Consider the following 27,244-nt stretch of genomic DNA (forward strand, 5'->3'; position numbering starts at 1 on the left):
AAATAGTCATATACTCCAAATCCTCAACGCTCCCTCCCAGGGCATACTGCTTCATTAAATTCCCCAATATGCTTTTATTTGTGCAGAGTAGTAACAAAAGAATAAAAGAGCTGATGTGTATCATTTTTGCCACAATTTTCAACAGAGTGAGCAGACCTGATGAAGTTGGGTAGCAATAAAACATGGAGGCTTTCAGCCGTCTGTTCATAAGCACCTGCAAATAAAATCTTGTAATAGGATTTTGAAAGACATTGCCTGTCCTTTGGGAAAGCTGTCAAGGATTTGGTGTGCAAAACTACTTTAAGTAATCCGTTTCATTTGCTAAGCCTGGTGATGGCAATTCATATTTGAAAGGTAAAAATAAAAGCATGGTTTTATTTAGCAGGAAGTTAAAGGTAATAAGATACGTGGAGTGGAAATATACAGGCATCTGTGTCCAACTGCTTTTCTTAGTTCATGAACTTTATGCTAAATCACAAACATTCATCCATTTAAGGGAGAGGGGGAAATGGCACCTAGAGCTGCTTTGTGAGTTACGTATTTATATAGTGATGGAAAGATCATGAGGAGATTGTTGTCAATGCCTTCACTCTTCCTCTGCTCCCAAAATAACTGTTGTGGGCTTGCCAGAAAGACGTCTTTACATCAGACTTCCCAGTGACTGTCTTTCTTGCACATGAGCACATGATAATTACTGGGCAGAGGTCAAGTTCATCCTGTTGTGCAACAGAGCTAACAGCATCTTTTACTTCCACCATCAATGAAACACGATCAAAATTATATAGGTCAAGACTTGTCTGCTCCTCTGAAACAATATTGCTAACTTGTCTTTCTTCTGAATCAGTGGTGAGTAATGTCTTTAATTTTAAATTAGTATTTATTTTTTAAATTATACAGTTTTTATGGGCTTCGTTTTTTCCCCATCACATCCTACGAATGTCAGAACTTGTTCAGTACTTGATGATACCAAGGACAGGCTGATGGGACCTTAGTCAGAACTTCTAAAACAATGTTAATGGTGATAGAAAGTCTTGCTTATATGTTACCGAAATAAACAGAAAATTCATTAGCATGTCATTGTCAAGGATGATATTGGTTGTTGGTTCCAGGCAATGGATCTTATTAAAGATGGAGTTTTTAGTTGCTACTTTTTAAAATAGCTTTTTAAAGGAATAGAGGTTGAACTTTTTTCAGATGTGTTTTGAAAATGCTACTGAGATAATTTTAGGTATTTCCTACTGGATACCCTCTTTTAAACAGAAAAATTCTAGACTATCCAAGAAGGAGGCAGACCTGAGTTTGATCCTGGGGTGTGTGTCAACACTAAGGAGTCCTACGTCAGCAGTAGAGCCTGTTCTGCTGCAGCGAGTTCCTTTGGAATGCATGACCTCATACACAACTGGCAAAGAGATGAATGATTTCGGTGTAAGGGATAAGTCACACTAGATCACATGCCCCTAACATACATCTCTCCATAGAAGCAATATCTTAATCTGCTAAACTGTGTATTTTACTTATTTATGTACCTGTCTTGTCCACTAGAACAGCTTGGTGCTCGGTACTTACAATTCCTACAATAGTTCCTGGCGCATAGAAATGCTCAGTATCTAGGTACTTAACTTACTGAATGAATCAGGTTCACGGCAAGATGTGATAAAGGAAGCGACAAATTATGACTCTTGAGATTATGGCCTTCATCACCACAAATTCAAGGAATATTTGGAAGGAGGTGAAGCAGTGCACAGAAATTTATTTTAATGCAGTTGCATGGCTAGGCTCTGAAAACTTATTCAAGAGATTTACTGAGCAGCTTCCGCAGATCAAGGACACTTGGAATTAAACAGCTTTGAGTGTCTTGACTTGTCAGGCCCCCTGGCGACTCATGAGATTGTTCTTCCATGAAGTGACAAGGCGTCTGAACACACTACACGGACACTGCAGCGGGGAAGGGAGCTCTGCTGATACAACCACGGAAATACAAGTGTTCCAACTCAAATCCGACACGTGAATCAAGCAACTGGAGACTGCATTCCTTTCCCAGCGCTGACCAGCCGCCACACGCAATGGAATCACTGGATTTAAAAATGAGAAAATCTATTCCAAAAGAAAGTCACAAGTTTCTGAAAGAAAGAAGTACACTATCAGTGTCTGAGGTTGCCTCTGAAGTACATCCTTCAGGGCCAAGCCTGAATGATCAAGTATTTGTCCTGCTGGCATGGTTCACATATTCACAACATGCAAGAGATGAAAACAAAACTTGACCAACAAAAAGTCAATTTCATGAGATTCTAAAGATGAATTCACAAAGCATAAAGCAATCTTAAACTTCTGACATGTACTCCTTCATTTGCATGAAAGACCTGAAATCAACACTGGAGCTACTGTCTATGATGTAAAGCTAGACTCATGAGGAACCAAAACATCTGGACTATACACCCGCACTTGTAGAGTGTGGTTATTTCATAAATGCCACTTACCTATTCTTACATGCAGAATGCTTCAGACTAGCTGCAGGCCTGTTACTTTGCACTTTGGGAGTTAACAAGTTTATTATTTTACTGCTTCTTGAGTTACTTTTGAAATTTTAATATTATAGAAATCATTGTATCATTATTGTTTACATCATTATTGTTAACAATTTAAACTTCACAAAATAAAGAAAAAGAATTTAAACTTCACAATGGCCCACACATGTATGGATTTCAAGTTATCTTGGGTTGGCAAGAAGTCTGTTTAGTTTTTTCTGTACAATGGCTCTAGTAGTGCTGAGTTGCCTTTCACTTCATTCTACACAATTTTGTTAGATTGCATTGTGACAGCTCTCATATCAGCGTGCACTTTTTTAAAAAAATCAAAACTGGCGAATTTTTCTGTAGCCATTCTAGTATTGAAGATAGAAGAAGATATGCAACATTTTCATCATATTATGCTTTATTATTTCAAAAAATGTAAAAATACAACTGAAATGTGAACAAAGATTTGTGCAGTGTATGGAGAAGGTGCTGTGACTGAACATGTCAAAAGTGGTTTGCAAAGTTTCTTGGAAATACTGACATTTCGGCCCAACAATTCTTTGCTGTGGGGCTGTCTAATGCATTGGAAGACGTTCAGCAGCACCCCAGCCTCTACCCACTAGAAGCCAATAGAGGCAGATAGTTGACACACTCAAAAAACACACTCAAAATACTCAAAATAGTTGACATACTCAAATCAATAAAGGTTTTGGTGAAAATGAAAAATGTGTCTTTTATGGAGAAAACCATATGGACTTTTTGGCCGATCCAATATAACCCATGACTTTGAAAGCATACGCACTTACTTGTCCCTATTGAAGGGACAAGGTAATCCACTATAATGATGCCTGAGAAACTATCACAGATTTGAGGATTTAACTAAGGAGGCAGGACAGCTAAATGCAATGTGGGGTCCTGGACTAGACCCTGGGATAGAAAAAGGATGGTAGCAGAAAAACTGGGAAAAACTGAATAAAGCCTGTAGTTTAGTTAGGGGTATTGTACCCGGGTCAATTTCTTAGTTTTGATAAAGGTACCGTGGTGCTAACCTTATAAGGTGCTAACTTTAGACGAAGCTGAATTAAGGCAATACAGGAACATTCTGTATTCTCTGCAACTCTTCTGACAATTATTTTGAAATAAAAATGAAAAGGAGGGTGCTAATTCTAGAAACACAAAAATTTTAGCCATTTTAGGGTGACCGATAAAGAAACCAATTCCACAAAGCTGGTTTCATTTAGTTATTAATACAGAAGGGCTACAGACATCTGGAAATTCAGCTCTTCTCAATAAGCAAATTGTAAAAAATGGATACCCTGAACCAAACCCACACTCTTCCATAGATCTAGCGCAACAAAATATAAACCCCTGAGCAAATACAGGAAAACCACCTCAAGAAAATAATAATGATCACATCCACAGACTTAAACTGATGTGAAAATTGGAATAAACCACTATTTCAACTTATATTGGGTATGAAGGACATTCCAAATTTGGAAGGACCTTAAAGCCTGTAGTGGTTCTTTCTATATGCTGGAATTATAAATGATTATTTTATTCTTTAAACTTTTCTCTACAATGGCACACAAAGATTTTTTAATCTGAACCGTAAACATAAATACATTTTAGCATCGGCGCAGTGATCTTGAGCTAAAATAAGAGGAGGTTATCTCTGCCCCTGCAAGCCCTCCCGCCCGCTCCCCTTCGGTCCCCACCAGCCTGCACTGACCAAGTCTCCTCCGGTCTGCTCTGCCATCAGCCAGTCTCCCTGTTCCCCTCCACTCCTCTTTAGTCTATGTTTCCCATTCTTGTAAGTTATTTTCCTACAATTCATGTTATAACACATTATTTCTGTCAAAACAAAAACTCTAATGTCTCTATCAATTGTCTATGGAGAGGAAATAATATTCTAAGGGTGAAATGATTCACTGAAGCTATAATTTCCAATCTACCTTTCAAGGCTCCCACTACGTCCCATCATACTTAGTCCCAAAGAGACTAAACCCTTCTACACCCTGAACACCCACCACCAAGCTGTCTCTAAGTCTTAGTTCATACCTTTCCCATTACGAAAATTACTTACTTTGGCTAACATTTGCTAAGCACTTATTATGTGCTAAGAAGCATAATGCTAAGAGATTTACATGTAATTTTTCCTATAGTCCTCTCATAATCCCCAGGGGTAAATGCTACTAAGTAAGAAAAAGTCAGAGCTATCAGCTAATTTTCCCAAGGTTTCCTGGCTAGTAAGTGATGGGGTAGGAACAGAAACCCCAATCTCTAAGTCCCAAAGTCCAAACTCTGAATATAATCTTCTTTCCAATGTTTATCCTTCCATCAAGACTGAGAACAAATGCTAACTTCTGGTACCACCAGTAATTCCTCCAGATGGAAATAACAGTCTTCTCCAAGGACCCACACAATTACTTAGTTTCCTTTCTTAGATCTTATTTCATCCTGCCGTATATATGCCTATATTACCCTTTAGATTCAAGAGCTTTGAGGACAGAAACAGCTGAATTATTACCCTTCACAGCCTGGACCCCACGACAGTGCCAGGTGGGTAGCAGTACTCAGTTAGGTGTCTATCAAAGAGAGTCATGTTCAGAGAAACAAAGACTTCCGTTTATTTCTTGCAGTTGTTCACACATACACAAATGTTGGAACCAGAGGTACAAAGAATTTTGCACAGTACAAAGAACACAGGTTGTGAAGCCAGGCAAACCTGTTTACAAATCCTGGCTCTACTCCAAAGAAGCTACTTGATCTTGGGGCAACTCATTTAACCAATGTGTCCCTAATTCCTCATCTGTAACAGTGTGAGACTAATGATAATATGTGTAACACATCTAGCCCTATAGTTAGGAAAAGGAACACTTGATAGATAGTTAAGTGCCACTGTTATTAAATTCTGGCCATGGGGACTTGTTTCATGCCCAGAATGATAGGACCTCATCTCTATGCTTTTAGAAAGGCAGCATTTCTATAGGGAGACAACATGAAACACTTAGGTAAGAATACTCAAGCTAATGTGTAATTAAGTAAGCGTTCAGAGAAGGGACTGATCAGTGTGGACTAAAGAGTAGGGCTTCTTGAAAGGAAGCGATATGAGCTGGCTCATCAGGACAAGATTTGGACGGAAGGGAAAAAATTCCAAAGATCAGAAGAAAACGCAGTGAGGCAGAAGTAAAGGTGCTTATTCAAAAAGTCTGCCTCCAGTACAATTCTTGCTCCGTGGGCAAAGGCCAGGTGCGTAAACTGAGGGTAGAGTCCAGAGGGACTTTTGAATCTAATGCTGGTGTAACAGAAATACTGCTACAGAGAATGGAAGTGGGCAAGGGGAAGAAGCTTCCTATCGCTTGTAGGGAAACACCCAGTTAAATGAGAATTAGTGGTTTAGCTACTGAATACATGAGTAAGAGTTTGCTCTAAAGAGCATAAGCAAAATCCTGCTGATATTATTAGCTTTAGACACTATTTTTATCGCTAACATCTATGTCAGTATTCCTTCAGCACTGTGAAACGTATTTCTGTGTGGAAAGAAATCACTTAGAGAACTATCATGTTCATTCATATTCGTTCACATGTGACTGTGGCCGTGGACAAAATGCAGAAGGCAGACAACAGGGCTAAGGGTTCCTTACAACTCAAAAACGCTGCTTGAGTAGGGACGGTCAGAGCCAGACAAAGTAGTTTGTTATTAATATTACCAAGGGCAAAAAAACTAGGCACCTTCTGTCGAGGAAAAAACAACAACAGTAACTCTGGAGCAAGACCGAACTGGTTAGTGAACCAATACCAAGACGAGACCACACTGACACGCACGACGGTGCGCATTACCGCTGTTCCGTGACTGCAGGGAAGGGATGGCACACCGCGCATTGAACACAACACTTTTTAGCACTGGACTCCCATCTTCCAGATTCCTGCGGCTTGAATGGAACTCATTTGGTTGTAATTTTACACAAATCACCCACCATGATACGGTGCAAGGGCCCAGCATCCTGAGTTTACATATGGATTTTTCAAATCAATGAACACCTGTTCAATCAGAACTTGAAAAACAAAAAAGGAAAAACCTAGCCGACAAGTATTAATGAAATCAAAATCTCCACAGTCCATGCCAGCATGTTAACCATGGCAACAATAAGGAGTAACACCCCTACCTCTAACTTATCAACACTGTAGGTCTCAGAAATGAATTTTGGTGGATTCTAATTAAAATTATCAGTCAATAGCAATGGTTTACACCAAGGGGAGAAAGCTCTTTTCAGAATTACATCACTTTTGAAAATACAGGCAAGAAAATTAAAAAACATGATGAATGAAATTATGTTAACGTAACAATGTAGTATATAAAATATTCTTCTATTATCTTTGTCTTGCGTGTGTCACAAAAGACTAGAGGCTCTGTATTTGCCTACATCCTTCAGCAGTTGGGGAGGTAAACATGTAAGCACTAGCCAATGCTGAACAAACTGCATTCTCTCTAATTGGCCAATAGGCTTAGCCCTTAAGTGGACTTTGGGATACCTAGAAAATCCAGGATAGAGGGTAACATAACACCTTTGTGCCAATTCTAGCTCATATGCTTGCCAGCTAAATAATCTTAGATCCTTACCCTGATGAGCTGGGTTTCTCATGTGTAAACAGTATAGTTACACAGAACACATCAGGTTGTTCTTAATGGCAGCTCTAGGTTTCCTTCTTTGAGGGACACAGAGTAGTTCTCTCTTTGGAGGGGGTGCATGAAGATGCCTCTGCACAGCACTGCACTGAAGATTATATAAATATTAACTTTCCTATCAAAGAATGAGGACTTGATAAAGATGTTGCAGAAGCTAAGTGTCTCCCAGGCCCCTCCCCTTGATGTCAGCTCTGCTTGTTGTGAGGATCACATATATACATGGAAAAAGTGATGTGGGAGATACAAAGAAAGTGAATCTCCACAGTGCAAACTCATATAAGGAATCTCACTCACTCACACACACACACACTTCCTAAGATTAATTCAGTAGAAGAAGTCTGGCTTTATAGATTCTTGGGAAGATGAAACCCTCTTACCCAACTCAACATTTAACACCTGTTAAGTGCAATACTAGTGCTGTTAAAGATAGGAAAAAAATTAAAAGGCCCTCATCTTCAACTTGCCAATACAGAAAAGAACAAAACAATTCTTGTACTAGAAATACAAAAATATTATGAGACCAGAGTACAGAACCTCTGTAATCCTGAGGCTAGCTAGCATTTAAGGTCACAATCTGCCTTTTCCGCCAGATCTCACACTATAGATAAGATCATGCTCCATTCATCCCAAACCACTCTACCAAATACATTTGCATTTGACACTTCTGTTTTAGCTCATGTCACCCCTGCAAGCTAGAGTTCCTTTACCTATACCCCGCCGAAGTTATTACTCACATCATTCAAAACCAAATCCCATTCCTTTTCCTTCACAAAGCCTTTCCCACGCCCGGTGGAAACTACAGAAAGAGATTTCTTAAAAAAAAATAAAATGATACCAGGGAATAGAGAATAAGAAGAAAAGAATAAAAATATCTGTACCAGTGGAGCTATAGCATAAATATGAGATCAAGGATTTGTCAGAACTTTCCAGAAACCCATCAAGCCATGCATGCTATATAGAAAATTAACAAGTCTAACAAGGTCTGACAAGAAGAATCTAAGAGGTGAAAGAAAGGCTGTCAAGATTATGAAATAACAAACACAAAACAAAACAAAAAAACACCAGCAGAAATCTCAGAAATGTATCCAGGAATTACAAAAACCATGGGACTTGGAGCCGCAGTGGGTCTTTTTATCTATTATTCAAACAGGACTGAGAAGCATGTGGGAAATTAACTACTGGTTACACAGATGGCATCAAAGAATAGAACTTAGTGTTTTACAGGTTTAAGACACTGCAAAGATGAAGCACTTAACTCTACCAGAGGGCGCCTAATTAAATCTGGAAGAATGCCTTTGCCAAGAAACTGGCCTATCTGAGCAGAAGGGCTTTGAACTAAAAGGGGGGGGGGACAGAAGAAATGCTGTGAACTGATTCTGTAGTCCATCATTCACTCAACAAACACTGGCTGACCATCTTCTAGGTGCCAGGCCCTAGTCCAACAGAGGGGAGACAGCAATCAACAAAAGAGACACATCCTTGTGCTTATGGGTCTTATGAAGGGGAAACAGCAATAAAAATACATAAATGACGTCAGTTGATGATCAGCCCAAAGAAAAATACAGCCAGGTAAAGAAAGAGAAAATGACAGGACTTTGGAGCAGAAGGGCTGTTCAGAATGGAGGGAGCAGGTCTGACAACAGATCAGAGGACAGAGCCAGGCAGAGGGAGGACGGGCCTGATGAGGAAGACGCTTGGCATGTTGGAAAACAGTGAACTGCGCCAGAACATCATGAATGAAGACAATGGCAGGAGTGGAGGTGAAGAGGTCAATGCAGGCTGATTAAGGTGGAGAGAAAGTATCTCCAAGTGTGGTGAAAGTTACTGGAGGACTCTGAGCTCACAGGAGATGGGATCTCAGTCAGTTTTTTGGTTACTCAGGCGGCTGCGTGGAAGAAAGACTGCAGACACCTAAACACAAGACAACAATGCCTTGAACTAGGGTGGTGGCAGTAAAACTGTCACATGTCACATGATATGTAAAGAAAGACTAGAGGCAGTTCTAGGAGAAAGTCTTTGGAAAAAAGGGAAGCATCACATGGATGGCCTTCAATGTCACTGTAACACTTCAACGGGATGGGTTGTGCATAAAACTTCACTGTTAGCATTTTTTAAATCCTCCCTATACATGCACACAGAAATTGAAATTGAAAGAGTATCTAAGGTGTCTGAGATGACTCAAGGAAATTCACATAACTAGGCAAGAATTTAGAGGTCGGTTAGTCATAAGAACACAGAGAGATAGGTAAACGGCAAAACAAGACAACCATTATCTCTAGAGCAACAGAAGATTATGTAGGAATGATGAACTATTACATGATTCAGCTGTACGAACATTTCCATAGTCAAAAAGACTGAACACTGATCCAAATGAAATTATGATCTATCCACAGCAGAAAAATAAGGGGGACTTAAAGTATGTACATGGGGTAGGGACAAATAATAGTGTTGGAAGAGAGCATGACCTTTACCTCCCATGGTGGAGGCCAAAATTAATGCCCGAAACGTAAGAATCAGGAGGCAGCATGTTTAGGCAAAAAGGGAAAAAGCAAAAGACTGACAGTTCCAAGATTTAAAAATGATGGCCTTGGAGCAGCAAAAAAAAGAGGGGGAGGCATTTTTTCCCCTTTTTATTGAATTTATTGGGGTGACAGTAGGTAACAAAATTATACAGGTTTCTGGTGTACGATTCTACATGTCATCGGTACACTGTATTGTGTGTTCACCACCCCAAGTCAAGTCCATCCATCACCATTTATCCTCCCCATACCCTCTTCTTCCTCCCCCTACTGCCCCTTCCCCTGGCAATCACCGTAGTGTTGGCTGTGTCCATGAGGTTGTTTTTTGTTCAATCCCTCCACATTCCCCACCCAGCAGCCCCTCTCCAACAGCTGTCAGCCTGATCTCTGAGTCTGTCTCTACTTTGCTTGTTCATTAGATTCCTCGTATAAGTGAAATCATGTGGTATTTGTCTTTCTCTGATTGACTTATTTCACTTAGCATAGTGTTCTCCAGGTCCACCCATACTCTTGCAAAAGGTAAGATTTCCTTCTTTTTTAAGGCCGAGTAGTGTTCCATTGTATAAATGTACCACTGCTTTTTAAGCCACTATTCTATTGATGGACACTTGGGCTATTTCCACATCTTGGCCATTGTAAATAATGCTGCGATGAACAGAGAGGTGCATATATTCTTTTGAATTAGTGTTTCAGGTTTGTTTGGATAAATGGGGGCGAGGCATTTCTTAAAAAGATAATAACAATCCTGATAGAAATCTCTGACTCTTTAAAACATAAATGTAGGTATAGCTTTGATAAAAATAAAAATGAAATAAATTTAAAAATCAAAGCATAAGAATAGTACAGGATCTGGAATCGTAACATTTAGAAATGGCTGTATAAACTAATAGGAGTTTTTAAGTTTAAAATATACCCATACACAAAACTTGGTATGCACTAAAGGTGGATTTCAGCTGTTCTATCTTCAGTTGTTCAGTTATTCTATCTGGCTAATGGGTAGAGAATGAGAATCAACAGTAAGGTTCTATGAACACAGAGCTCAGCTGTACAAGAAAATTATTTCTAATAACTGCCTGAAAACAGACAACTGTCTCAGCCTGCAGTTGGTTCTCTGCTGATGGAGGTATTTAAGCTAAGCCTAGATAAAATCCACCTAGTGGATGTGATACCTCAGTGGCAGGTCGGACAGCAGACCTCTTAAATCCTTGTCTGTTTGGGATTCTGTAAGAGGATTCCAGGAAATAATCTCCTTTGAATTAGTGACAGTAGAGTACAACAGGACGAGAAATGCGTAAGGAAGCTCAGGCATGTCAGGACACATGGGCTTCTTCCTTCTCTCCCACCTCCATCTCCTTGTAGCTTCTGATTTTTCACTTTAAGTCTCCAGTATATTTACATTTGATTATAACTCACTTTCAGTATTTTTGAAAGCAAATGAGGTATACGTATGTAAAGAGTAGAGGAAAAAATGCATGCCGAAGTGAGAGAAAGCTAGAAGAGAAAGAAGGTGGTCTGATGTGGCAGTAAGAGATGAAGTGAATAATCACCCAGGACCCCGTGGTTCAGTGGCCATAGGACATTAACAGGTCAAGTACCCAGTCAGGTATGAGACCCTGGGACCATGACAAGAGCACCTGGGCTTCCTAGCAGGGTGAAAGGGCAGAGACCTGTGACTCAGCCCACAGACGTAGAAGAGCAGCAAGAGAGTCACCAGACATTCCTGAACAACAAAAGAATACTTTTGACTTGCTCCACTTTCAAGTTTCTAGAATTTTGTATTATTAAAGAACAAAAATCACACATTTGCTTAAATGGTGGTCATTTCAACAACAACAAAGAATAAACATAGTACATGTACCATCCTTTCTATGGGACTGCCTCAACAGTCAATATGACTTGTCTATAGGCTCCTGAAACTTTATTAGTTTCTACTCAAGGACAGTATTTTTTTTCTTTCACTTGGTATAATAAAATACTGTCATGCCTACAGATACACTACATTTATCCTACAGTTTACTGAACTCCATCCTCGCCAGGTAAGTATAGACACAGATCGCACCTCAAAAACAATGTCTATGTTCCTTTAGGGCGCTTCTGTTATTTTCAGCTTGGCTTTAAAAATTAGTTTAGCATCTACCAAGAAATTACCAGTGCTTTATATACTGTAAACCAGTATAAGTTTGGGCTCTTTAAGAAAGAGATTCAAGAGGAATTTATAGGAACTACTGTAAAGGACACATGGACAAAATCAAGGGGGAGGGTGGAGGCAGGGGAGGGAGGTGGGTTCAGATGGGGTAAGGTGGAGGGATGCGGAGAAAATGCAGACAACTGTAATTGAATAACAATAAAAATTAAAAAAGAAAAAATAAAGAAAAAATAAATAACATAAAAAAATAAAATTAAAAATTAAAAATAAATAAATAAATAAATAAAACAAAGAAAAAAGAGATTCAGGTGTGCTCTGACACCTGGTGGGAGCCCCTCCTCCCCTCTGCACTGTCTCCCTTAACTGAGCGCAGACTTCCAGAGGACAAGTCTCATTCTGGTGGAATCCAGTACTTAGCAGCCTGTGGAACTGAACCAAAACATGCAATGGGCCAAGGCTTTTCTCTTTATTCTGTCAACATTCTTCATTCTTGTACTTTTTCTTAGCAGTGCCTTCCTACTGCCTCAAGGTCAGGTTCAAAAGCAGCAGAATTAACTTAAAACATTTAGAAGAGTCGCTAATTTCAATTTCCAGGTTCACTCCTATTGCTCTCCATTGACACATTTTGTTTTAAAACAGCATTTGTGACAAGGATCATTAGCATCATAAACTAAAATTTTAGTCTCTGAATACCCCATCCCCCACAGGTATTTGATAAACATTTCTTGAGGATCTATTATTCGCTTAGCCCAAATAACACCATCTCTGTCCTCAATTCTTTCTCCAACACAAGACAGTCTGCATTCAATCAGCAGGTCTCACCTCTGAATGGCCACTTGGAGAGCTGGGCAGTAACACAAGTGCCCCTAGTGTCTCCGCCGCAGACCCAGAGGAAAGAGGAAAACCCCCCAACACTGCTGCTGGCCCAGCTGGCCTCCGGGCAGCTCACACTCTGAAGTTTCAAATGTGAAGGATCCTTTAGTAAACCTCTTACTCTTCCCTGACTTCCTGGAGATCTCAGAACTATTAATCCGAGAAACAGTTCACAAGACATTTTTAAATTATCACAATATACTCGAGTGACTTGACATTTATTGACATCATTTTGCCAATGTGTTAAAGAACACACTGAAGTTCTATTTCAGGGTGACCCGATTCAGTAACATTCTTGTTGCTACCACACTCACTTTTGTTGTCACTTAAAAGAATATAATTGAGAAGGAGTATCTCAAGCACCATTTCTCAAAATGTGTTCTGCAGAACAACAGTTCAAGATACAATGACAAAAAGTTAAGGACAACTGAAGAAGTTCAATGAAGCCCAGCTAACCAAAGTTAAATTGGTTTCCCAGAGGTCAGGGTAAGGAGCCAAGAGTCTTAACTATGCTAATAGGCACGGTGACTCTACAAATTCTGAAGAGGAAGGGAGGTGAGTGCAAGGTGCTGGGAAACTGGTATGGAATGAGCAGGAACTTCTCCTATTTTTCTTGACCTCAGACCCTTTTTGGAGCACCATCTTGGAGGGGTGTCCTGGTGCTTTGGGAGAAACTCCTTGAGGAAACACTGATTAAGGTATCGTACATAAGAACATCTGTATCCTTACATGGGATGGCACGTGGACCACCACCCCTGAGTACTGAGCCTGGTAAGCAGCAGGTCCTGGGAAGGTGTTCCTTTCCCCCAGGAGGCCCCCTGCTTCTGTTTGCGGGTCACTACAACAGAAATGTGTCTCCACTTGATCTTGGCTTACTTTCTCAGAATAAACAGCAAACTTTTAAAAACTATCATCAAAACTAATATTGCATTCCATTTTCAAAGGAAGTATCTTATTAAAGTATCATTTCTAATCCTTCATAACTGAAATCCAAAATGTTTTCCTTGATATAAATGTATGGCTAGTTTCAAAATATATTTAATATGCTAGACTTAAAACTTAATGTCTTTAGAACTATTTTACAACACTTGCTTTTTGAATTGTCATGAAAACACAAAATCACACGCCGAAGGGATGTGAAAAAGCTTCAGGGCCTAACAAGCAAGGAATAAAATGCTTATAAATATGCTGAATTTTTAAAGTGCAGTTTACAAAAAAAATCCAGTTTTTTCCCTGGTGGTAAAAATCCTCTGCCTTTGTATTTAATCCTAATGTGCATGCTAGTCATTTGTGCCAGTCAACTTCACTGTGGCCATTTTCTTCACCCTTCCCTTCCCTAACAGCTCTCCAGAGCCTTGTTGGTATTCATTATTAAATGACGTTAGTATCAATTATATTAACCCTTTCAGAGACCATGCATCTCCCAAACTGACTAAATATATACATACATTCTTTATTTAAAACTGTAGCCTCAAGAATCTGAGTTAAGGGGAGAGGACACAACACTAGTCACGATGAGTAAACTTACTGCTGTGATACACTTGTTCAGACTGCAGTTCTTAGAAGACAGTGCAGAACGGCCCAAGAGGAAATGCACAGCGGTTGAGGGTCTCCAGAGTCTGAAGTTTATAACCACTGGTTACACAGACTGTGCTCCAAATTTTCACACTTTGACCTCTAGTTGGAGGTGCATTGATTTAAAACCAACAACCCCCTACACAATACACATATGCACTCACATATACGCTCTTTAAAGTGACAGAAATGGTACACCCACAATCTCTTCATTTAGGTGACAGAGAAGTGATATCTAGGTACATTCGATAGGCTACTTAAATGTAGTACTTCTCAATACAGCAGAGAGAAGGAAATTGCAGGGCGGCAGGAATGACAGGCTTTCAGCTATTCTGGCTTTACACTAATTGGGGGAGCTTGGGCAAGCTAGTAAAACTTTCAGAGCCTGTTTCCTAATCTGTAAAATGGGGATGACACTGGTACCCATGTGAGTTACAAGAATGAAATGAAATTATACGAGAGCAGACAAGTAATGAGCGCAGGGAACCCCTTCTGGTCACCACTATTCTCTGCACTCATTCCCTAGTTGTCTGCGCTCATATTTCATGCCCTGTCTTTTGCGTCAGGGACCACCCATCCTCAAAACCATGTCCTCTATGCACATAACCCAAAGCATTTTCTTAAATCTAGTACTGGGTCTTCACGTGCCTATGGGAAATTGCTGCATGGAGACATTAATGTCCAGATCCCCTCAAACTCAGTCTGTATAAAACTGAATTCATCTTCTCCTTCCCAGATACTAACTAGTCTCCGTTTCAACTTCCGTGTCTGTCAGTTATAATACCTGTCTCCAACTATATGACATTCTAAACTGGTTTTATCCCTCTCCTTCATCCCACATATCCAGACGCAGAAAAGTCTGTCCTCCTTCAACTCCATAATGTCTCTTCTGTTTCTCATTTACACTATTTGGTTCCAGTCAGTGAACTGCCCAGGTCACTTCTGTTACCACTTCCCGCAAGGACAATGCTGTCAGATGAATCTCCCTTAAATCATCCTGAAACATCCTCCACATCAGCCTGTTTCCCTCCGTTCAAATATTAATACCTTCCTTATATGTAACATCTCTCTACTCTGGCTAGAACTACTTTGGAAACTGACAGTAAGTTAAAGGTTTCCTTGCGTTTGCTCTAGCTGTTCCTTTTACTGGTATATGTCCTCTCCTCCCTGATTTCCACTAAAACCTCGCTACCCTACTCTTTCTAAACCCCATGCGTCAAGGCCAGATCGAGTCATTTCCACGAAGCCCACTCACCAACTAGTTCATCCTTCTTGGTTTCCCCATTCCCTGAACTCCTAACCACCCAATTTAGCCTGCTCTTATTATTGCTATTCATTTCACTCACAGTATCCATCTTCCCAACACAATTTAAAAGTCAGGGTCGCTTTTCCAAAACCCAAAGATGGAATTTTTTTATGTGGGGGGGGGGAGGATAAATGAATATGAGGACATCCAAGAGGTTTAGTTTATATCAATAACGTAATGTCTGAGATATCTTCATGGGTTGTGCAGTTTGCTACAAGCCAATGAGGTAGGTTTTATCATTGTTCTCATTTTACAGCTGGTAAAACTGAGGCACCAAAGGTTAACGGATTTGGCCCAAATAACCCAGCTGGTGATAGAGCTGAGATTCAAAACCTCAGAGTCTGGCTATACAACCCATGCTCTTGCCAGTACAAGACGGTGTTCAATTCTCTGAGTTCCAGGAGCCCTTTAGAGCATCAGTGGGGAAAGAACTTCTTGTCAAAACAGCAGGTCCATTAAGGGAAGATCATTCAGTTGGGGATGATGGTGAAATGAGACACATGTAATAGACTAAATTCAATTAAATTTTATTTTAAGAAATTTTACACCAGAAACAATTACGTTTAAAATTAAACTTTTCTGCTATTACAAGTAATGCCACATGGAAAGATTCTTGCATATGGAATAGCTATACTTTGGGATTACTGAAGGGTGCTAACTTTTTATGGCTTTCAGCGTATGCTGACAGAGCCCTGACAGGGTCATTCCAATCTAGCCGGCAAGTCAATGAAGTATATTGAGTCAAAACCCCATGAGCAATTAATATCATTGTTAAGTTTTACCAAAGTTACAGATGTAAAAGGGTGTCTCTGTGCTTTAAATTGAGTTAACCTGGTTATCAGAAAGACTGAACATATTTAAATATTAGCTTACTATTCCTACTTCTGTAAATTAGCTATTTGTCACAGAAATGCAATTTTCATACTGACAGCTCTTTATATCATAGATATTCTAAACAGTGACGTGAATCTTCAGCTTTATTATTGCTCACATAAAAAATAAACAAATAAGGGGGGGAAGCACTCTCTTTTTCTTTCTCTGTTCTGGTACATTCCACTCAGTCGTTTATGGCTCCTTAAGTGTATCAGACAGGGTGGGATGAAAAGGAAGGAAAAAAAAATTTTAGGGAAAAGGAGGGAAAAATTAGAGGGAAAATGAGAATCAAACAAAGATAAATACGCACAGAAGTGAAAAGTCAGAAGAGGTTAAAAAAAGGGGGGAAACTGAGGGAACCAGAGGGAAAAGGTTATACTGACCCCTTCAAGGTCCTCTTGGGGCCCACTGTGTGTGGGAATGCTCATTAGCTACTCAATCTTAAATACTCCTCATTATCCGGAAGCCACCCTTGCCTGAGAAGGGAAGAGGCAGCGGGGGTGGGGGAAAGAGAAAGGGCTCAGCAGTGTCTGGAGCAGTATCACTGGGGAAACAGAAAGATAATTGTGTGACTTTCAACTATGAACTGTGACAAGCTTTATAATGGAGCTATCAGCAAAATGTTAGGGCACACCACAGACGTGTGATTTAAAGTAGAAAATGGCAAAACTATGTAGCAGATACTATTGGCTGCCTACCCAGTCGCCAGATCCTATTTTTGTCCCTGTGTTGCTCAGCCCTCCACAGGCCTCCAAGGAAAATCCTGGTTAGTCTAAGGCAGTTAGGAGGTCCTTTGCCTCCCCCTTGCTAGAAACTGTTCAGGGATGAGTGTGCAGGCCGCCTTAACTCCAGTTAAAGGAAAACCACTGGAGTTTGTCAGCTCAGCAAAAGACAGGTTGGAAGAACCAAATGGGATCATGACGAGAGCTAAGGGAGGAACAGCTATCTTCCTCAAAGTGACAAAAAGAGAACTCGGGTCCTTGTTGACATCACCAAGCCACTGAACTAACCAACCTGGAAGTCACCCTACCTCCAACATATATAAAGTAATAAATTTTCCTTAAGGTTAGCTATTTAGATTTAAGGGATTTTGTTTTTGTTCTTACAGAGGAATTCATCCTAAGTGGTTCATAATGAAAGAAATCTTACAAGATTACAGTTCTACCAAAAAAAAAAAAAAAAAGAGCAAGCTTTAACACCTTTACTGCTACTGGAACATCTTAAGTAACCAGCTATTTTCAATTTTTCCATCTTTTTGTTATTTTCCTTATTTTACACTATAAACATGTATCCAGAAATCAAATACTTCTGTTTAACAATTTTCAGAATATCTATCTGGCAACCTTAAAAATTAAAATAGAAATAACTTTCAGGAGTTTCCTTACTCGATGAATGTCTAAATATCTGGTTGTGGGATGTTGCAGAGAGCAGTTAAAATAATAATTATTTTCACCAAAAAAATTAAAATTTGTTAAATCAATATTTAACAATTAAAAATTAAATATTTAACAATTAAAAATTAAATATTTAACTTAACAATTAAATATTTGTTAAATAAGTCCTATGATACAACTGATAAGAAATCTCAGAGAAGTCCACCAGGAGGGGAAAAAAACTAACATATCCCACCCCAGAGTATATTTAAGCATACTAAAAAATGCAAATCTCTTGCAAAAATCACCTCTTAAAAAAGTACTAAGTTTGATACAATGCATTGGAACATTATGCTATGCTATATTCCAAACAAATGAGAAAACAAAAAGTACTAAAAGGGAAGAAATATCATCGTGCCAGAAACTTTAACCATTTTCATGCAGTGAATTCCTAGAGTCGAGGTAACAATGCCTCTTTAATGAGTGAAGATTTTCCTGAACTTAAACTTTTTCTTTATAATGCCACACATAAAGATCCACCAGTCTGCACCTGCTATAAAAACACCAGCACTATCAATCCAAATGGCCCGTTATTGGAGTGGACTAGTTTTTTCCCATGCACCTTGACCTGGTAATTAACACCTCAGTAAGCATACTTGCTTCTTCATACATGAGGTACATACCAGCAACATATAAGCTGCTTAAGATTGCTGCTAAAAATTCTGTTCAGAATCTTCAAAGTATTTGTCCTTTAAAAAAATTGTATTGAATTTTAAAAGAGCAGAATTGCTAAGATAAAAGTTCATCCACATCCATCCTTAGATGTGAATTTATTCAAACACTGCATGAAGACTCATCATATACCAGATACCAGCTAAGCCCAGAGAGCAGCAGCAATGAACAAAGCAGATGTGGTCTGTCATTACCAGCTGTGTCTTAGAAGATTGGCGGTCAGCAAACTTTTTCTGTGAATAGTTATGCTTGTAGGTCATAAGGTCTCTCCCACAACTAACTACTCAACTCTGCCTTTGTAGCATAAAAACAGCTATAGACAATACCAGGGGGACCCGAAACCCCCCAGAATATACTTATAAAAAATTGTGTATTTACTGTTACATGTTTAAGCTTTAGGCACCTTCAAAGCTTTAGGCACCTTCAAAGCACTCTCCATTTGATGCTATACACCTATTGAGACATTTTTCCACTGCTCAAAACAGTTTTTGAACTTGATTTTGATGACTTTTGGTGCTTCTGCCATTTTTTGTTTCACCTCCTCCACATCGGCAAAACATTTCCTTTTGAGGACTTTTTTCATCCAGGAAGACAAAAAAAGTCGCTAGGGGTGAGATCGGATGAATAGGGAGGGTGGGACACAGGGGTCATGCCATTGTTTTGGTCAAAAACTGCTGAATAGTCAGTGCAGTGTGGGGAGGTGCACTTGTAAATCACCCATCAAGAAGGGGGCAAACACGATGAAAAGTCCTCAAAAAAATTCACGGAAGCCAAACACAGCCTCTCACAACAATGCCAGCCGGTACACTGACACAGATGGGTTCCTAGAACACTAACCTAGTTGGGGAAGCCTGTACTATAAAGGGGCCCACCCTCCAGAAAATAATTCCATTTGGGGGGGCTCCCCTCATATGTAAATGAATGTGTTTATGTCCCAATAAACACTTTATTTGTAGGTAATAAAATTCAAATTTAATATAATTTTTATGAAATAAACTTCTTATGCAATAGTGTTCTTTTGATTTGTTCAACTATTTAAAAAGTATAGATACCATTTTTAGCATTCTATGCTTGCAAGCCATACAAAAACAGATAGCTGACTAGATTTGGCCAATGGGCTACATAGTTTTGCCAATTCCTGGTTTAGACACTAATATTAACTACGTAATTACTTGTTTATTGCTTTAAGTACTCAAGTAGAAAATGCATAAGGCTGTGAGAGGTTCATGAGGAGACATGCCTGGTTTGCATGATCAAGGAAGCCTTTCCAAAGAAGTGACTTCCAGGCTGTGAGTTAAAGGGTAAGTGATAGCCAGCCAAAAGCAGGGAGAAAAAGCAAAGGGCCGTCCAGACAAATGAACAGCATGTGCAAAAGCCCTGAAAGAAGGAATACAACTGAGGGAAGAGTCTGTGAGGTTACAACGCACACTGAGAAACATGGCATGAGATGGCGCTGGACAGACACAGAGGACAGCTCGCACAGGGTCTTGTTGGCTAGGGTCTGGGGTCCCGGCCTTTGTTCCAAGAGCAATCAAAAACCACTAATGAGTTTCAGCTAGGAGAGGGTCACAATCAGCTTTGTATTCTTTAAAGATCACTAAGACAGCAGTATAAAGAAAAATTAGAAGGAAGCAAGAATGAATAAAGGGAGATCTGTAAGCAAGATTCTGGCCAAAGAGGACAGAGGTTCGGACTACAGTGCTGGCAGCAGTGTTCAGAAGGTTACAGGGGCGAGACGCCATGACTAGATAATGAGCTAATGAAAAGCAAGCTCCCTACGTGATTCAGGTTTCCAGTTTCCATACCAGGGGAACTTTAAAAACTTCTGATGCCCAGGCGGCACTCCTGGACAATGAAATGAGAATCTCTGGGAGTGGGACCCCGGCATCAGTGTTTTTAGAGTTCCCAAGTGTTTCCAATGTGCAGCCAAAATTGCAAAGATGAGTGGGCCTAAGACATTAAGAATTAACAGTACTACAGAAAAATCAAGAGAGTAAGACAGTAACCAGGTTTCTAGCACTTGCTGCCTTGTAAGGTATTTATCTCTCTGCCTCAACTGCTTCATGTCGTAAATTCTAGTTTAGCTCAACAGAAAAGTGAGGTAGTAGGACAATTTCTTCTCCAATATCCCCCAGAGTTCCAAAAATCTGAGCCAAAGTTATTAAATTAAAATTTTTTTTTCCTTGATGTCGAGGAGGTGGCCATAGAAAACAGCTATTAACCAATCATCAGTTGCAGAATATAGAATATATTTTTATAAATAATTATCTTCCTCAGTCAATAACATTTTTTAAGATAGAATTAATACATATTTGATAGTATTTGATAGTATTTGTTAAGCCTGGGAACATTCCAACTAAACTAGATTTTCTGTATGATACTATGTTGCTCCCCAGGTAGTAACTGCAAAAGTTCACAATGAAGTTCACGATAGTGGCATGAATTTAACTTGGAAGTTCCTTCATTCAAAATTTTATTGAGTGGACCTTTTCTAAAGATAAAGTGAGCTGCAATTTAATAGTTGGGAAGCATGCCTGTGAACACAAAGAGCGGCACAGTACTCAGATTCAGGAGACCTGAGTTGGAGTCTGCATCACTCACAGAAACTCTTGTGACTCCAGCCAAGCCTCCCCCTCTCCAAGTCTCAATTTCCTTAACTGTAAGATGGCAGTAAAATCAACTTCAGAGTTACTGTAGAAATTGAAATACGAACAAGGCTATGAAAAACAGCAACACAGTTGTACATTATTTCCAGGCAATTTTAACACTAACTTTCATTTACATTTTCTGAGGGTTGATCTTCTCTGCTACCAGCAGTATGCTGAAGCAGTAAAAAACCAAAAACCGTCTTCGTGCCATGACTTTGTCGCTCCAGTTAGAGTGAGTCTACTTTGCTGGACAGACTTCAATGGAAAAACTTAGTTTCCACTGGTAGTTCCAACCGCACTCTTCCAACTTCATTTTTATCATCTGACTTCAAATTCCACAAAGCAGATGGAAGACTATACTATGATTAAAAACCTGTTAAGGAACAGTTAACATACTCAAAAGTTAACCAGTATTTGCGAACCACTTGATTGTTTTTCATTACCCCAAGACAAGATACGAAAGCGTTAAAGAGACAGTTAAATATACAGCTCTCGATCTGAACACCATGGGACAAGACAGTAGACAAGAACAATTTCTCCTAAGTCAGACAGACAGGGGCAGTTTGCTCCATCAGAAAGACTGTCCTCCATCTTTTTCACAATGTCTAAGGTTAGCACTGAAGGACAGGGGACTCCAGAGTACCTGCAAAATCTCCGGGCCTCCAAAGCCCTGCTGCGAGAAACACTAATCCAGCCATTAACAGCAAGGACTTAGGGCAATTTGCTAAGCAATCTTCCAAAAGCTTCCTGCATTCAAACCGGTTTGTCAATAGGAAAGAACACTTAATAAATCTGAAGATTTACAAGTCAACTGTGAAGTTTAACATTATAAGAGTAGAAACTGCATCAGGTTATAATAGAATGAATGAATTATGGCAATTTGGGAATAAATTTTAGGAGTTTTAGAGAGGATTAGTGCTGGGGAAAAAAAAAAAAAAACCAAGAAGACTATCTCACTTTTAAGTTCCCTTCAAAGAGATTTTTAGGTCAAAACTATCATATGGTGTCTTGTTTTAAGCAAGTACTAGTATTAGCAAACTTGCAATGGTCACTAAAAAGAAAACAAAACGTAATTAAGAGTCTTATAAGAGCCCTGACTTATTAGCCCTGGCTGGTATAGCTCAGTGGATTGAGTGGGCTGCGAACCAAAGGGGCATGGGTTCAATTCCCCATCAGGGCACATGCCTGGGAGGGGGCCAGGTCCCCAGTGGGGGCCATGTTAGAGGCAACCACTCACTGATGTTTCTCACTCTCTCTTCCCTTCTGTCTAAAAATAAATAAATAAATCTTTAAAAAAAAGAGCCTTAACTTCTTAGACACGCTTAAGATTCTTAGGTGTACATACCCAATACTGCACAAATTATTTTGCCAATAATTTGCTCCTTCAACAATGAAATACACGTTAGTATAGTATGTGATACTTTCCTTTGATCTAAATCTGAAAATAGGATAATTATTTTGGTGGAAAACTATGATATCTAGATACTGCCAAGAATATGAAAATAATACCAGGACTACAAAAGATGAAACAGTCTGGAAGACCACAAACTCTCTTAAGAGAGTCTAAAACAAAGCAAAAGATGAGCAAAGATAAATTTATTTCAAAAGTCAATCTCTACTAGAAAAAGAAAACGCGCTATATTTACATTGATAAAACCTGCCAGGGCCTTACCTTTGTTGCCAATACCACTGTCTGAAATGCAGATTACCTCAAAGCACAGTGTTTTGATGTGCCTTGCAGGTTATCATTAGAGCTTGCAGACAAGCTCTTTTAAGATGGTACAGCCACTGTTCCAACTGAAATATAAGCATTGAGCAAAACGCCCAGGAGAAAAGGAAAAACCTGCTCAATTTTGCAAACTGATACTACCACTAAGAAAAGGTGAATTTCAAGTTAAACAGTTCATATCTGAGCTTAGAAAAGGATGCCTGGATGAATTAGTCAACCAGCCCACGAACGTGAAACAACGCTTGGATCAGGGCTGAATTCATATTCAATGTTACTTGGCAGCCAGATGTTCAAATCTGTGTATATAATTCTGTTCACAGACTATTGCTGAGCAACTATTATGTACAAGGTACAGAGGGCACTGCAGTGGATACAAAGATAGAGAAAACAAAAGTAATTCCTCTACTCAAGAAGCTTACAATCCAGCAGAAGGGATGAAAGAAACATTCTGCCTGAAAATATAATAGAGGCTTCTAGGAGAGGTTCAAAGTGGTGCGGAGGTTGCAAACTGAGAAGATTTCATCTTGCTTCCCTATTTTGTTCAGATGCAGTATTATTCTAAAGCTGGTGATGCTCCTGAAAGGAGCATTAAAAAGTCAGCAGACTGGTAACATTTCACAAATGAAAAATGATGGCAAAATCTCAAATAAGGGGAAAAAATGATCTCTTTGGCACAAAACCTGCTCCTCAATGCTCCACTGAACAAAACAAGTCCCCAAAGCTGAACTTAAAGGCATTTGACAGGGGCTGGTTGGTTATAGGAATTCACAGGAAAAAAAATACACCCCTTGGGGTGCATGACATGTGTCTTGTCTGTAGAACATGGCATTAAGGAAACAGGTCTCCGGGAGGAAAGAGCAAAGAGGATGTATGTGACAGCACTCCGAAAGTATGATAGGAAGCTAGACAAATGCCAAGACCCACTCACTACCTGTTATTAGAGCAGCTTTGGTGCTGCATCCCTCCCTCCCCAATTTAATTGTTCAGGAACCCAACAAGCTGTCCACAAACTATCAATACTTTCCTGTCTTAAAGGTATTTCACCATCAAAAGAGGATGTAAAGTTACCCAGTTCCCAAAAGGAAGGAAATACAAAAGATACCTTTTTGGTGACAATAACATTTAAGTAAATATTTGATGAATAACACCCAACTTGATTCCCCTTCCACCCAAAAATCCCCACCCAGTTGAAAGGTATTGTGTAATTTTACAGGTTTATTTGTTAATATGACAACCATAGTCGACCCACTACATATAGTTTTTCTTTGTTATTTTAACAAAATAAGAAGGTTTAACTAAACCAATCAGCCTATGATCCTAGTAGGGGAAAAAAATACCCACGGATAAGCAAACATGGCAGGAAGGAAGAAAGGAAGGAATGGAGGGAGGGAGGGAGGAAGGAAGGAAGGAAGGGAGGGAGGGAGGGAGGAAGGAAGGGAGGAAAGGGCAGGAAAAGAAAGAAAAGAACTGGAAAAATAGGATGGATACTTGATAAGGCATAAATGTCCTCCATTCATCTGCAATTCTAGTCATTTTCTAACAGATCTCAGATTTTCAGAACAAGTATGCAGGTTATTTAAAACTGAGTTATATATAGTCATTTAGCAGCAGCAAAACACTCTGGCATTATCACAGATGCTAGATCTCTGGAAGAATTTTTTTTCCAAACTAGAATTTCTCTTCACTAAGAACCGACCAGCCTTTATTGCTCAAAAACGAGAGCCCATATCTCTCCCTAAAACAAACAAATCAAAGACCACAGTTAAATTCTGCGCTAATGAAACTGTGAGATTACATCCCAGGCGTTGTCAGAGCCTATTTTTCATGCATCCCCCACCAGACAGTTTGATGCAGTATTCTTGATTGCTTTTTATCGTATTTGTAAATACACTCACTAATCCACTAAATTGGGTAATTTACAAACAGGTCCTCTCAGTTATTAGTGGCGAGCAGTCAAGTCCTATTACAGTTGATCCTCCTACAGTCGTCTAAACATTTCCATCCAGGTTAAGGGCTCTGATCCGCAAGAAGAGAGGGAGGCTGGCAAAATTTGGATGGGGGCAGGGTGGAAGCTAGGAGAAATCTCTGCATCTCAGCCTTCGGCGACAAGACTCAGCCAGTGCCCACAGCAAACTAAATTCGGCACCTCTTCCTCCTGTTACACTGGCAACAAAGAGGGAGTTTCCGCAACGCTCCCGTCACCCACCAGGTGCCCAGTCTCCTCCCCGGCCCAGTCCCGGCGCTCCCGCAGGGGCCTCGGTGTGCAGAGAGGCCGCGGGGCCCGGGGTCAAGGCACAAAGGGGGGGATGCGGTGGGAGACAGGCCAGTGGGCTCCGGGCCGTGGGCCGTGGAAGGGCTCCGGGACCAGCTTAAACACCTGAACCCGTTTGGGGGCGGCGGGCAAGAGAAAAGGGGCATCTAATGGAGCAGAAACTGGAAAGAGGTGGAAGAGGGGTGAGGAGCCCCTGCTGGGGGCACCACTCCTGGGAGCGCGGGCAAGAGTCGGCGGCGGACGGGGAGCGAGGAGACCCCAGCCGGCCGGGCACAGACGAGCCCGGCCCGGAGGACGGGGGAAGGGGGCTGCCACCCGGGGCAGACGGGCGGCGTCGGCGCAGCCTCTACCTGCGGGCGGGCGGGGCGGGCCGCTCAGGTGCGACTGGGCGGAGGAGGCCCAGTGGGGGGAGAGAAAAGGGGCTGAGGGCGCCCCGCGGGCTGGCAGCCGCGAGGCCGTCCGGGGGCACCCGCGGGACGGGCGCGCGGGAGAGGCAGGGGCTCCGGGGCGCAGGCGGGCGACCGGGAGGAACGCGGGCGGCGGGAGGCTGCGGGCGCCGCGGCGGCGCGGGGGAGGCATCCGGGCGGGCGGCCGGGAGGCGGGAGCCCCTCACCTGCGCGGCGGAGGAGGCGGAGCTGCAGCAGCCCATGGCGGGGCCGGGGGAGCCCGGAGGCGGCGCCGGGCGCGCAGCTACGCCCCGGAGCCCCTCGGCATGCGAGCCGGCGGGCGCCCGGGGAGGGCGCGGCCTGGCCCCGCACGGCGCGGCGGCGGCGGCGGCGGCGGCTCGGACGGCGGCGGGCACTCAGGAGGCGGCGCGGCTCGAGGCGGACGCCGGCCACATCCCACGGCGGCGGCGGCGGCTGCGCGGCTCCGGCTCCGCTCCTGCTGCTGCAGCTGCTCCCCGGCGGAAAGGGGCGGGCGGCGGCGGCGCCTCCCCTTGTCCCCCGCCTCCCGCCTCCCGCGCCCAGTCCCTCTCCCGCTCCCTCTCCCGGGCCGCCGCCTCCTCAGCGCCGCGCGCGTCTCCCATCAGACTCCCCGCCCCCAGTGCAGCGCCGCGCGGGCGGCCGAGCGGCGGCGGCCAGAACGAGGCCGGGCCCTTTGGCGCGCGGCGGAGCCTGCGCGGTGCCGATCCCATTTAGCGGTGGCACCGACGCGGCGCTGCCGCGGGGCGCGAGGGGCGCCCGGGGGCCGGGCGGGCTCTTGGCGAAAATGGGGCCGGGTCGTTTCCGGACCCGGGAGGCGCGGGCCAGGCCCGCGGAGTTGCTCCCGGTCCCCGCTGGGAGCGCGCGCGAAGTCCCCGGTGGCTTCTGATCGCTCCGACGGCAGCTTCTGTCCGGGGGAAAGCGTGCACTCTAACCCTTCCCCGAAGAAGGGGTGTGTGCTGGAGGACCGGAGAAACCGGCCTCGGTAGCTCCTGGCCCCATTTTTCTGTTGTGAAAACTGAGCCCTGAAGGGCACCAAGAGCCTAATGAAGTGCACCCAAGGTCAACATTGTTATAAAGACAAAAAGTTCTCCAGGTCTCTCGACTCAGAGCCATATTGAACCTGAACTAAGTTTTCTTATACAGATGATAGTCCACAATAATTGAGTATTAATTCATGAATATTTTTGAAATTTACTGAGGACATGCTAAGTTCCCGTATCTTGTAAGCACTGGGAATAAAGAGGCGAACAAAAGAGACAAGTTTCTACTCTCTTACGAGTCCCTGTTGTCCCTATAGGGTGGCAACAAGTTACAGCAGACGTGGTCACTACCTTCAAGAAACTTGCAGCCCAGAGGAGTCCTTGGGAAATAGTGTGAGATGAGAACAGTTATTAGATGGCAGGAATAAAACTAAAGATTGTGGTTAATAATAAGAGAACCATCGGTACCAAGCACTGTTATAAGCCTTTTAAGTTTCGTCCTGTCAAAGAATGTCTCAAAGACAGAATCAGTTAAAAAAGAAAAAAAAAGTTAATTTGCAAAAATCCAAGGGAATGAGACTCTAGAAGGCATG

At 41.7% G+C, this 27,244-nt stretch overlaps 1 protein-coding gene across 3 annotated transcripts in view; it reads right to left on the reverse strand.

Annotated features, from left to right (window-relative positions):
* SLC44A1 (solute carrier family 44 member 1) overlaps positions 1-26,140 on the reverse strand; it is a 157,704-nt gene extending 131,564 nt beyond the window's left edge. The window contains exon 1 of one of the 3 annotated variants that reach the window (XM_053922062.2): positions 25,860-26,137. In XM_053922062.2, coding sequence (XP_053778037.1) covers positions 25,860-25,895 — 36 coding nt within the window. In that variant the 5' untranslated portion in view covers positions 25,896-26,137. Of the gene's footprint in view, positions 1-25,859 lie in introns of all 3 variants that reach the window. The other 2 variants (XM_053922060.2, XM_053922058.2) reach the window with 2 other exon arrangements.
* Between the last annotated feature and the right edge of the window lie 1,104 nt (positions 26,141-27,244).

The sequence above is a fragment of the Desmodus rotundus genome, chromosome 1 (assembly GCF_022682495.2).
Source record: "Desmodus rotundus isolate HL8 chromosome 1, HLdesRot8A.1, whole genome shotgun sequence".
Lineage (NCBI taxonomy): Eukaryota > Metazoa > Chordata > Mammalia > Chiroptera > Phyllostomidae > Desmodus > Desmodus rotundus.